At 37.4% G+C, this 13,774-nt stretch overlaps 1 protein-coding gene across 1 annotated transcript; it reads right to left on the bottom strand.

Moving 5' to 3' along the window:
* Nucleotides 1-3,153: 3,153 nt before the first annotated feature.
* On the bottom strand, nucleotides 3,154-13,403 carry LOC107803307 (CLP protease regulatory subunit CLPX2, mitochondrial). The gene is made up of 15 exons (XM_075238634.1): nucleotides 12,489-13,403; nucleotides 12,224-12,285; nucleotides 11,210-11,316; nucleotides 10,809-10,888; nucleotides 9,535-9,585; nucleotides 8,802-8,876; nucleotides 8,647-8,724; nucleotides 8,418-8,474; nucleotides 7,924-7,994; nucleotides 7,737-7,836; nucleotides 7,498-7,602; nucleotides 6,510-6,572; nucleotides 6,275-6,397; nucleotides 5,410-5,568; nucleotides 3,154-3,515 (listed from the first exon to the last, which is right to left on the bottom strand). Exons 1-15 carry the CDS (start codon nucleotides 13,218-13,220, stop codon nucleotides 3,444-3,446), a joined length of 1,935 nt encoding a protein of 644 aa, XP_075094735.1. The 5' UTR covers nucleotides 13,221-13,403; the 3' UTR covers nucleotides 3,154-3,443.
* Nucleotides 13,404-13,774: the final 371 nt, after the last annotated feature.

Here is a 13,774-nt window from a genome sequence, read left to right as displayed (position 1 = left end):
TATTACTGGTGGATTGTAGATCAAAATTAAGGTGAATCAACAATGGATGGGAAAAAGTTCTAAATCTAGGAAATAGAATATAACAATAGTCGTAAGTTCGATAAAGAACCAAACCAAGAACGTCACTACATCTCACAATGTGAGGCCTAGAGATTGGCTAAAAGCTGGAGGAAAAAGGAGAGAAGAGTCGCGTAGGCATGCGTACACGGACATATTCGCACATGCTACATGACAGAAGGTAGAAACAATTATGAGATTGGAAGAATTCCGACCACAGGTCATGGTGTGAGAAAGAGGCCTAAAGGGGGGAATGCCCTTGCCTTTGAATTTATTCACAGAACAGTTGCCTTGGTGGCAAGGATAGTATTAAAGTATTTTTGGATTATGAGCTGATAAGCGCATCAACTAACATTCGAGGACGAATGTTCCAAATGGGGGGAATGATGCTACACCCTATGTTTTTGTACATAAAAGTACGTCGTAAGTCGGTTGACGTAAGCTCAGAAGGAATGAAATGCCTCTACGAGGATAAGGAAGGTTTATCGAAGTCTTAAGTAAGTTAAGTTGAATGAGACTTGAAAAAAACAAATGAGACAATAGATACATAAAATATGGCTGCTTGCTTATCGAGATACTTGTTTGAGCTACTTGCTTACCCGTCCTACTAGCTTGAGATACTTAACACATGTCGTGACTATTAAATAAGGGTAAGATACGTGTCTAAGTGAATAAGGGCAGAATGTGACACCTATTTATTAACCAAGCAGGTGACAAGTAGGTGTGTCACCTACTTGCTAAAAGGGAAGCCCCAAATTAGTCCACCTAAATGGACATATGTAGATTACCCAAGAGGGCCCTTTTAGGGGCTGGATCAAGTCACATATCCTCATAATATCCAAGTAGTAGAAACATAAAGATAGCCACAAAATTATCTCCCAAATTGACCTACTACAAACTCTCAAGAAGTTATTGATAATCTTCTTCTTCTTTCAATTCAAGTTAAAGGGTAATTTCCAATCTTGAAGGATCTGATGAGAAGCAAGTTAATGACCATCAAGGGAAATATACTACCATCGTTTCATCCCTACAAGATTTGATATAGGTAAGAAAATCCCCCCTCCTTTATATATTTGAGTTTATGTAAGTTATAGCTAGGATGTTTGGTGAAGGACTTGTGAAGTAGGGGCTGGAAATTAAGTTGAAGTTGTTGTGATATTATGGACTGTTTGGAGTAGTTTCATATAATTATATGGCTATCACATAAGAGTATTGTCTTGGACATGTTGTGTTTAATCTTATTGGCGCTTTAACTAAGTTGTGGGAGTAAGAATTAATGAAGTAATAATCTGAAAATCAATTTTCAATTGTTGTAGTTTGTGGACTGTTATGAGTTCGTTTTTATGTGGTGTTGTGGCTTAAAAATCAGTATGTATAACCTAAGTATATTTTGGTTGTCATTATTGAAGTGTATTCAAGTTTTAGCTAAGTTATAGGGATGGAAAAGCGCAAAGTAGCACTTGGTTGTTGTATGAAATTGTGTGGACTGCTTTGGTGATGTATTGCGATGGATATAAGGTTGGATATTGATATAATATGTTTGTTGATATTTTAGACATGTTGGTCTTGTTGTTTGATTTAAGGAAAGGAAAAGAATAAGGGAGGTTCTGTCCAAATACTTGTAGACGAGCTAGTCGCTCATTTGTGTTGAATTCTAGCTTCTGTAAGCTTAACAATGCTCCCTTATCGTTTGTTGTAGATTGAAGTACTAACTGGATGAACCAACGTCGTGAGGTTAAGTAAACGACAATGGTATGTTAAGGTTATCTCTTCTTTCCTTTTTTGCGTGGTCCATATGATACAAACGAAACGAGCAAACGCACAACTTTCATAAATGCCTCTATTCATAGAAGTACTAGGAGTGCCTATGTTCTTGATTCCCCATGTGTCCTCTTATTATACCATCTGTTTGCGGGTCTTAGAAAAATACGTAAGTTGATAAAGTTTATCTGAGAGATCTTATTGACTCACTTCATTATGCATTGCATTTATTTATACATGTACATTGACCCATGATCAGATGGCGTTATATACGCGTATATTATATGTATATGGGATATGGGGAAAGGTTACGGCGTTATATACGCACCACCACCTGATCAGCTGGTATACGTTAATGATTTCGCCCACAGAGGCCGAGATGATATGATGGGATGCCGTTAGAGGCTTGATGATGTTATGTACTCATATACCTAGGCATGGTATGGCATTTACACGCATATGCATGACATTATAAAAGTTATTCACAGAGATATTCAGACTTACATGTTGAGTTCTTTACACCATGTTTCTTTCATGTCTTACATACTCGGTACTTTATTTTTATTGACTTCCCTTTTTGCCTGGGGACGCTGCGTTTCATGCCCGCAGGTCCCGATAGACAGGATGATAGTCCTCCTAGTAGGCTATCCGCTCAACGAAAGGTGTTGGTGCACTCCACTTGCTCCGGAGTTGCCTACTTGGCCAGTATGATTTGGACATAAATTGATTAATATGGCGGGGCCTTGTCCCGACCTTTATGACGTTTATGTACTGTTAGAGGCTTGTAGACAGATGTCATGTATATGGATACTTGTATGACTTTATCAGCCTATGTTTTGAGTGTACAAATGATCATGTCGGCCTTATTGGCCCGTATGTCATTTGTATAAGTTTCTATTTCATGTTGGATCGTACTATGTCTAGTAATCCCTTATGTTGTATTCCAGTTATCTCATGATGGCCATTCCGCCACATTGTGTGATAAGATATGTTACATTGGTACTCGGTTGAGTAAGGCACCGGATGCCCATCGCAGCCCTCCGATTTGGGTCGTGACACATGCATGTGCCAGGATTTTCCATACTCGGGATGGGGAATTATATGCTTCTTTGTGCCTTGTGGAACTTGGTGATCCCTACTCTCTTATTGCTTCACAGGAAAGGAAAAAGGAGGGGCGAGGATATCAAAGACTCACCTCACCATTACAAGATACTGGAAACTCTAGTTCATCCGATATACAAAATACAAGGAAGAGATATCATCCCCTTAACACTGTTTCAAATTAATTTGTACAAGGAAGAGATATCATCCCCTTAACACTGTTTCAAATTAAAATTAAGCAAACTCGCGCTTTCAACCAGAACCTCTAACAAGAAAGACAACAGAACTGCATCAGTTTTAGCATCTTCCTGAATGTCAAAAAGGATTAAAGCCGGGTATCCAGGGGAAGAGGCTGTGCCGAACTTATATAAACTCAGTTGGGGTTCGAAAAAAAAAATATCTAGGTTTACAAAAGCCCTCTCTTTAGAACAAGGAAGCCCAACTAGGCTTTGCATGTTTAATTACTTTATATACAAGAATTGACACAGAGAAAAAGAAAACTGAAAAGAAACAGACCCCTGAAATTACAAGCTCAAGGCTCTTGATGGAGCCTCAAACTCCGAGCCCAAGTCTTCTTTTGTTGCTATCTTCTTTTCCTGAAAAAATAGGCTAAATCACTCAATAAATCACTTAGCAATCCTTCTAGAGAAGGTGGAAAATCTTGTGCAAACAGTTTGATTGACACATTTCTCTACTTTTTGGCCAAGATTCAGTATGTGTATACAAATCTATACAGCAACTGACAATCATTATAATGCTCCTGATAGAAAAGAAAATCCTTATATACGAAAAGAAAGATCAACAGTATGATGGAGGACAGGTAGTCACTCACTAGTGATTTAGACAAAGCAACATCTCATTATTTTGGTCCGGAAAACTCATGTTTTAATGTCAAGGATCTTTAGTAAATACTCTTTTCTTATAAGACAAAGTCACAAAACAAATAAACATCAACGCAAATCATTCGTCTCTCAATTCCATACTTGAATGTTGAAGAATGAAGGTGGAAGGCGTTCACACAGACAGTACAACAACAACAACAACAACAACCTAGTATAATCCCACTAGTGGGGTGTGGGGAGGGTAGTGTGTACGCAGACCTTACCCCTACCCTAGGGTAGAGAGGCTGTTTCCGATAGACCCTCGGCTCCCTCCCTCCAAGAACTCCCCACCTTGCTCTTGGGGTAACTCGAACTCACAACCTCTTGGTTGGAAGTGGAGGGTGCTCACCTCTAGAGCAACCCACTCTTGTCTCATTCACACAGACAGTCAGATCTATTTTAATTGGTGAACTCGACTTTGACATGGTATTGTAGTTATGCTCCCCATGGTCCTCAAGTTTTGTTTTTTATTTTTTGGTTTGGAAGGTTAACATGTTATATTACTAGTCCTCAAGTTTTGTTAAGGATAACATAAAGGTAACTCGAAACTTTGCAGAATTGCAATATACGGTAATAGTTAAAGGCAATAGCACACAGACAAGATTGTGAGCTCATTCTAAGATCTATCATTGAAGTAGAGGAAAATTGTCAAGCTTGTTACTAGACAATCTACCATGGTGAGAATGGTCACTAGTCATAGTGCAATTTTTTTGAGAAGGGGTAAATAACTGACTTGTGACCATTCTCACCATGGTCACAAGTCACAGAGTTTAACATCACCAAAAGAAAAAAAAAATGAAAAACCACTCCAAACTGTCTCAAACATCGGAGAAAGAAAATGGTAAACCTGACTATTTCCTTCTTTCTAACAAGACTATTTCAAGAAGAAATACAACAACGACGACAACACCCTTTTTCTCTTCTTTTTTTTGGGTGTGTTACGTAACAACTATGCCTCAATCTCAAACTTGTTGCGTTCCACTAATTCAATAAGGGGTCATTTTGGTTCACCAACTACTTATGCAGAAATTGTTTTTCTTGTTGAAAGTAATGAACTTAATGCGGGGATTGTTTATGTGTTGATTATTAACAAATGGATTGTTATGAGGTGATCAATACGAAGAGATTATTGTTATACAATAATTACTTACTCTAAGGGAATTTTCGTCTTTAGATAGTCCGACTCTCGTATGCTAATGCAAGTATTTTTATTTTACATTCTCTCCTGCTGCCCTGCATAAAACAATATATAGATTCCCGCATAACTTGGTGCAGATATTATTTGATACCGCCAACCAAACGTTGCATTAAATAATGACCGCACATATTTTTTCTTATGCAACCAACCAAACTTCATATTATTTCATGCAGGATTTTATGCTGGTATTAATTATACACTTATACGGTTATACCACACAATCAACCAAACAACACCTAAAAGTTAAGGATTTGAACCTTAGACCCATGGTTCTCCTCCCACTTTATTGACCGCATGTTTATTTCTAGTTATTATGGTCAATCCTAGACAAACATTTCTATAATTGGCAGGAACTACACCTCAGCAGATAATCAGATATATAATGCGACGGGCTGATAAAAGGAGACATACCATTGTCACTGTTGATCCTACAGGACGAGAAGCATGCTCCAGCCCACTGCTACGATGAAGAACTTTTGCTCCACATCCAGATATATCAGCTGTTCCGACAGCCTCTTCATCAACCAAGACAACCTCTACAGAGTCCTCGCCTGGCTTGCTTCCAGGAACCTGTGCACAATATTCCAAGATATGGTTTATGAGAACAGTTGTGACTTGTACAAAGGATCCTCTAAGTGCCATGTGGCCGAAAAAAGCACACGGATTCAAGAGCTATGTAAAGATGTCGATCTTTAAATGGACAGGCTGCATTAAAATCAGAGGCAGACAAAGAAAACAAAGTTTCACTGAGGCACCGTTTGGGAATGTGATGCGTTTGAGAGGAAAAGACATAGTCAAGCAAGGTTTGAGAGGAAAAGCACTTTGATAGAAGCTTTTGAAACCAGTGTTGCGCCTAAAGTTAGACAATTCCGAAAGACACTAAATATTATGTTTAGGTTAATCTTGTAATTTGAGAGATAAGTTCTTTATAATATAGTTATGCCAACCACTCATGGAATGCTCAAGTAAAATTTAAATAGTAATAATTAAAGCAGGTAATTCAAAGGCTACCACACCAGCAAACAGGCTCCAAGTATGAAATGTCTTAGCACAATAATCCACAGATATGAAACAAAGGGCTTATCAGAAAATCAGGAAACGTTTTGAACACGGAACTCATCAAATGGCTCAAAATGTTCCTACTTTCAAACAATTATGTGATATTTCTCATCCCTTGAGTAGCCTCATTGTGATAAGAGTAAAATAGTGAGATATTTTTCCAAGCTCTTCCAGAATTAACGCCAAAAAACAAAACAGTGGCGGTGCCATGCAATACCTCAAACATGGCTTCGGTTAGAATACTTTCTAATATAGATCTTAAACCACGTGCACCAGTGTTTTTGGCTATGGCTTTCTTGGCAATAAGTCGAAGTGCATTCTCGGTAAACTGTAATTTGACCTGTAACATCAAAACAAATTACTTCACAGTAAATTGACTGATTTTGATCCAGTGCATCAGAATGAAGTATTATACGTTGGAGGAGCTAAACAGCACTGAGCTAAAACCTTACATTATTCAAGTTGAACATCTGCTTGTACTGCTTGCAAAGAGCATTTTTGGGTTCTGTGAGAACCTGCAGAAATAAAAATCCACAACCAAAAGGAAGAAAAGGAAGTAAGAAACAATATGAAAGGTGAATAGCAAAAGAGAAAATCAACTTCAAATATTTTCTTTCATCTTTAAGCAGCCTATAGTTTTTTCTCCTTTCCATGGCAGTCCAAAAGGCATAAACAACATAATTTCCAAATGCATGCATATTGAAATTAAAAATGTCTTCTCACAGCAGGTTTAGGTGATGTTTACAAACATATACAGCTATGCATTTTTCATTTTTTCAGTTGGTTGGTTTCTCTATCCAAGTTTTAACCTACTATTGTAAGATTACAGCATTTAACCATGTTAAAGGTACTTAGATTAGATATTTGAATTAAATAGCAACAAGTTCGATAGAATTTTTGATGTAGACTATAAATGCAAAGAATCTGAAAGGACTGGAGGATTATTTGAAGAAGTTTAATAATGTAATGGTTGGCAGGCGGCGGTGGCGGCCCAAGCTCTAAGTCCAAAGGCACAGAAAGAGAAGTTCATGATTTTAACTGATGTCATCATGGGAAAAAGGATTAAAGAAAGAGAGAAAAGGCAATATCGGAAGAGAGTACCTTTAACAGAACACATGGAGTTTATTATTCTTCCCTTCTTAAAGTCTGCTAAGAGTCCGCGGTAGCACCTAAAACAAAACGTAAAACTCCCACAAACCCCATTCAATCAATCAATCAAACTTAAACCTCAACCTAATCGGAGTGCAATTCCACTCTGGCCGAACCCATTTCATTAGAACATCTTCAATACATGTATTACTATGAGGATTCATCATCATTTGACTGTTTTTAAGTTGGTCATCAACCTCCCGAGTCAGGTTGAGTCACCAAAAGGCCGATTAAAGCAGGAGAACGTGAAACTAGATACCACAATGCCAAATGCAAAAAGATTAAACAAACCTGAACAAGCTGATCCTCATCCAGTGAAGATAAACTCACTAAAACTGGAAACCGCCCCACAAATTCAGGTATGAGTCCATATGCTGTGAGATCGTCACTTTCTACCTAGATACAGAAAGCAGTGTCAAACAAATGCTTCCAATGCATTTGGCTTCGAAAATTTCACGAGAATAAAGAGTCAAGCAATCATTAGATTCAGAAAAGGAAACTACGCTCAAGAGTCACAGGGATCTCCTCACAGATTCCAACAGTGATGACGTGACTACGGCATCAGTTAGACCACCAACTCTCATGTTAGTTCGGACAGGTGCTCCAAATCCAATTGAAGAATCTTGTCGTCTGGGAGTAATGGAATGATAAGATGACCATAATATATCACTTAACCTAAATGTGATTCATGAATTTAGTTGAGTTTGACAGAAATACCTTTCTGAAATTGTCTTCTCTAAACCAACAAAAGCTCCACCGCAGATAAAAAGAATGTCTTTAGTATCTATCTGCAAATTAGTATATGGTAAAATATAAAAAGCAATCAGCATCTGGAAAGAACAGTGATGAGGCATTTAACAAGTAGCGTCCATCTCGATACAACATTACATCTTTCATAGTGATTGCTGCAAGACATATAAATCAGTATTTGACTCGACTTCCACCCTCCAAAAATATGTGTAGTTTAACTGAAGACATCCTGTTTCTTTTTGTTGAATAGGTTACTGTCTGACTCTGACCTTTTGATTTCCATGGCCAAACAAACATTCCAGTAAAGATTTTTCCCAAGGCCAACTTAAGCAAATTGATTTTAAATTAGTAAACTATATTACCATCCAAAAAGCCAGTAGTATTTTTTCCCAAAAAACTGTTAGCCAGCAATTTTTAGAAAAGAAAAAGTAGATAGAAAGGCTTTACTAGATTCAGTAAACCTGAATAGTATCGCCACGTGGCTGCTTCCGTGCTCTATTGTCAGGTACACTTACAATCTGAACAAGAAATTAAGATAATCTGAGCAACTGAGACTATTGATATCTGAAAATGCTTCAAAAGAGAACATCTTTGAAGTCAAGGAACTACAGGCATGAATCTGTAAGCATTTTCGAAAGAGTATTAGGAAATTGAAACGAACAGATGAAACAATTTGCAATAAATACTCACAGTTCCTTCAAGCATCTTCAGCAGCGCCTGTTGGACTCCCTCCCCAGATACATCTCTGCCGACGTTCAGGCTCTCAGCCTACACAGATGACTGATGAGAGTGATTACTTTAAAATCAATTATCCAAACTCATAAAGTAAATAATCGTTTCTGGACCTTTTTAGTTATTTTATCAACTTCATCTATGTAGACAACCCCTTGCTGAGCTGCTTCAACATTGAAGTCAGCAGCCTGAAAACAAACACCAAAAATTTATAGTTGACTAACTACACTGCTGATAGTGCAAAAGTGAAGCAGATTACAAAAGAGAAACTACGTCAAGATAGAAAGCTGGAGCCCAAATGTGGAATATATATCAGGTGCACAAACAATATATCATCATGCATATATCAGAGATAGATAGACAGATATGAAACATAAAAGAGGAAATGTAAGTGTTATCATCAACAATGTGAAACGAAATTGCAAAATCAACACAAAAGAATCACAAGCAGTAGTACCCAAAGAGAAGCCATCAAGATTTTTACTCAGAGGATGACTGACCATAGGTATATTAGAAACACTGAAGTCAAAAAAGTACATTGAAAAGCTTGCACAAGGTAAAAACGTTATCTATTGATAGAATTGATATTCAGAACATAGTTGAATTTTGTGCCACTCGCCCCTATCTTTTGCAATATTGCTGGAAACAAGAAAACTAAACATTTTGGATCATATCCCTCTTGTTTAATTAAATCAAACAAGTACAGGCGTCAGACCATTTTCTGATCTAAACTCCTAATTTCACCAACTCTGATTTGAAGGGCTGTAAATAAGATGAGCTAACTGAGCAGACCGGGCATGAATTGAATGAAGTTATTTTCAAACGCTATTAAATTATCATGCCTACCTCGAGTAATTTGTACAATACAGATTCCACATCCTCGCCAACATAACCAGCCTACAGAGAGAAGATGGATAAATGCTTATTATTTGCATGCTATTGATATTACTAATAAAAGGTAAAATAAACTACAAATTCATTTCACCTCCTTGGAGAAGCAGGTTTACTTAAAGATGGTCCACAATTATAAGAACCAATTAGACTCAGAAAACATAGGTCACCAGAGCTCAATGGTACGGCAAGAATAAGCAGAAGTAAAATTCAATCAACTCCACAACCAGACTCATATCTTTTAAAATGCAAGGACAAATATAATTTTCGACCACTTTCAGATCAATAATGAATTAGACATGTGTGCAACATTCAGATAGATGGAAACAGATGTATCTTTATTAGCTTTTTAGTGAGCTTGGGCCTATGAACAGAATAACACAACAAAATAATGAAATGAAGAAGGATGAACCAGAGGCATCGGAGGAAGGACTGACGAACTTCTTACTTGTGTTTGGTTAAGCAAAACCTCTATCTACTTCTTTATTCACATTCTCTTCCATGTGAGCTAAACCTTCTCTATTTCTATTTAAACCAACCATAACAATGTAGATGTACAGGAGATGCAGATTCATTGATTTCCTTATCTCACTCCATGTGAGATAAGTGAGCTAAGTGTTTGCTTTGTACTGCATACTGCAAGCACGCACTTGGTGCTACAGTTAATAAGAGCCTCTTTGACTTCTAAAACGATGTATGTTCCCCCAGTTCAAAGTTTAGGAGATAATCTTGAGAGGAAAGTAGACAGACTTAGATATTTGATCACCAGCAGTTGAAGCTTCAGTTGTTTGGTTGTTTCGAAAACAAAAAAATGGTAAGTTTGTCTTTGGTCAATAACAAATGAATAACAATAAAAGAGAGCTGTACTATTTTATCCTCCTCGTTTAATCTTCTTATGGAATGTGCCAGATTAGTCCTATCATGTAAAAAACTCAAATCATTGAATTACTTCAAAGTGTCAGCCCCCCAGGGCTTTGGTCTAATGGTAAGAGCGCATTTGCGAGGTGTGGATTAAGCGCACGTTAGGGGTTCAAATGTTGCCAAAGACAAGAACCTGGTATTTAAGTGGAGAAAGGAACAATTTCAAAGTATGCCGCAGTCATCTTTTATTTTTTATTTTTGAGTTCCTTATAAGTGGAAAAGTACACAACCTAGAGCTATTTCAGGAACAAAGGAAAAATGAAATAGCATTGAATCAAGTTGAAGCGAAAAAATTATTGCAAACCTGCCTGTGTTAAAGTTGTTGCGTCCGCGATTACAAAAGGAACATTGATGAGACGAGCTAGCGTCTTCGCAAGTAATGTCTTCCCTGTCCTTTCATTCACAGAAAACACAAGTTAGAACACAACGACCAATAAAGTCTACTGAAAGTCTGAAACTACAATTCTTATGGATAGACGACCATATATCATTTCTTTTAATAAGGTAATATAATTTTACTAATAATGGGAACATTTCCGGTGTACTAGCAGTACATACCAAAAAGTAGAGAATGTAGAACACAATATGTTCTCTACGAACAAGCACCTAATCTTCTATACAAAATGAAACTTCATGGGTGCACCAAAAAGAAACTAGGAATGAGAGGCTATTCCTCAAACACTCCTCAAACTAGAATCAGATATCATACCTGAGCCAGTGGGGCCCATCAATAAAACATTGCTCTTCTCTAACTCGACGGAATCATTATCAAACATTTCCAGGTCATCTCTAACTTTACTGGAATCTGAATCTGACCTGACATTAAAATCGGTAATCAGTGACCAAAACAAATAAAATTTACAATGCCTTTTCTCCCAAAGCACACTATTCTGCTTGTTTTAAAATTTTCATCTTATACTTAAAATCTTTTTTCCCATCATAAGTAAGGAAAAGTCATTCAAAGGTGAAATAGCCAACCTAAGCTAGTGTTGGACACAAAAAAGGAGGATCCCTGTACACAATCACATCTGCCAATAATTAAGGTAACTACATCCATAGTTGCGCAATAATCAACATGGTCCATTATGATGCTAAAACACTGAAATAGTACCCTGAAACTCCTCTCTTGCATGTTTGTACCAGAATTAGACATTGCCAAAGAAGAAAACCACCATCAAAGTGGAGGAAGCATGTCTGTTCTCATGGCATCTCTATGTTGAAAGATTTCGTTTCTTCATCTTTGTACTTTATCACTTATTAAATAAATCTTGTCTTTTTCGTAAAGATTAGAAAAAAAATCTTTATGCTCGTTTGTCTTCAAATGAATATGATCATAGTCTAATCTGGCCTCTGAAAGTGTTCTATGCGACATTATCAATTTGATACATTGGATTCTTGGTCACCCTTTAGTTACTATTCCCTCTCGCGCTTGAATCGAATCCTATTAAGTGGCTGCAAAGTCCTTTTACATTTCATGAACACGAAAGGGATTTTTTCAACTTTGAAAAGCATCATGAGCAGGTTTCTGGCAAGAAAATTACAGCATCTAAGGAGAAGTCAAAGTCTTGATAATTGATATTGTTCGAGACAAACAAAACATAAACAAGTTTCTAGATGGAATGGCCAATGATAGGATCAGACTTTCCACTAAGGCAAGACAACTTCACAAGTTCAGCACATTTTAGCTGGATGATATGTCATTTAACAGCTCATATTTACTCACTTTTTATACAAAGAGGAATGGTATATTCGTTTATAATGGTTGTAAACCGCAACAGAAAGCACCTGCAAAATGAAGTATTATCAAGTCAGTAGGAACTAAATTGAATCCCCAGGCTTTTCTCACCCCCAACCAAAGGGAAGAATTAAGTAACTAACCTTGCCAAATATGATCCCTTATGTCTAACCACACTTCATTACTCCAATTATCTACATTAGCCAAAAAAAAAAAATCCAACCATAGCAAAAGCAGAAAAAAGATTGCCTACCTTCTTGGCTCTCTCTTGACCAACAACAAACTGATCAAGTCCTTTACATATCTCCTTTGGTGTAGGCAACTCTATCCCCAAATTAGCACCTCCCCACCCTCCTCCTTCACCACACCCTTCTTCTTTTTTCACCATCGTATCGTTCTCCATTTCAGTATCACAACTACGCTGCCCACCAGCATCATCAACTCCACCACTAGTCCCACTATAAGACCTCAACTTTTCCCAAATTTTACCATCATTCTTCCCACAACTCCCCACCATATCACCATCATTCTCTCTCTCTTTAACTCTCCCAATCTCAATGAAACTCCCGTGCAAAGGCTCCAACTTAAACGGCCTAAAGTAAAACGCCGTCCGGCAATGAGGACACAAATTCACCGCCTGATAAATTCCTGTCTCGCCGGCGGTGATCGACAACGGCCGGTTGGAGAATAGCACCGTCATCAACTTCGAACAACGCGGGCAGTTCACCTCTGCTTTTATATGATCGTAGTTGTCGGAGCTTCCTTCCCATTTATGCCTAAACCCTAACCCTAGTCTAGAACCTTGGAATTTAAACCCTAAACTTATTCTAGAACCTTGGAATGAGTTGAAGAAGAGCGCGGGTTTTGGTTTGGGTTTGAGAGAAGAAGAAGTGGAGGAATGGAATTTGGAAGATGATAGATAAAAAAGAGATGTTCTGAAAGTGAAATTATGGAGCTTTGATTTGTATCTGTATATGGCAGACATTTGTTAAGCCTTCTTCGCCTTCTTCTTTGGTTCTTCTGAGCTCAGTCACGAGCATTTCAATGGAGGTTTTGCAATTGAGAGCGAATTGGTGCGGAGAAGTTGTGGAAGAAAATGGGGCACTCGATACCCGCCCCACTTGGGATTATTTACATCAGGTAGCCACACCGTATTTAAAATGTAGTCAAATTTTAAGAAATGTTGCAAACCTAAAAGAAAAAGAAAAGAAAAAACGGCACAAGTGTTAAAGAAATTAGAGCACAATAGAACAATATATTAATGGAGATAAAATATATATGAGGAAGAATGATTTGTTATTTCTTTTCTTGGTGTGTTGTTCATAGGGTCAAAAGTTCCCTATTTATAAAGGTACAAATACATTCAAAGGTTATAAGTTAATGTACTTCTTAATTGAGTACATGAATACAAAATAAGTTAAATGGACAAACAAATGCATTCCTCTCACTCACATGCATTCATATCATTTATAACACCCCCTTGGATGTCCATTTAAAAGATAATGTGCCTCGTTAAAATCTTACTAGGAAAACCCAGTG

This window comes from Nicotiana tabacum, chromosome 19, assembly GCF_000715075.1.
Source record: "Nicotiana tabacum cultivar K326 chromosome 19, ASM71507v2, whole genome shotgun sequence".
NCBI lineage: Eukaryota > Viridiplantae > Streptophyta > Magnoliopsida > Solanales > Solanaceae > Nicotiana > Nicotiana tabacum.
The sequence above is the reverse complement of the archived record's forward strand: the minus strand, read 5'-3'. Positions and strand labels throughout refer to the sequence as shown.

Coding starts and splice junctions, on each gene's coding strand:
- LOC107803307 (XM_075238634.1), bottom strand. CDS start 13,220: ATGTCTGCCATATACAGATACAAATCAAAGCTCCATAATTTCACTTTC. Junction 12,286..12,488: donor GTCAAGAGAGAGCCAAGAAG/GTAGGCAATCTT, acceptor TTCATTTTGCAG/GTGCTTTCTGTTGCGGTTTA. Junction 3,516..5,409: donor TAGGATCAACAGTGACAATG/GTATGTCTCCTT, acceptor CTATTTTTTCAG/GAAAAGAAGATAGCAACAAA.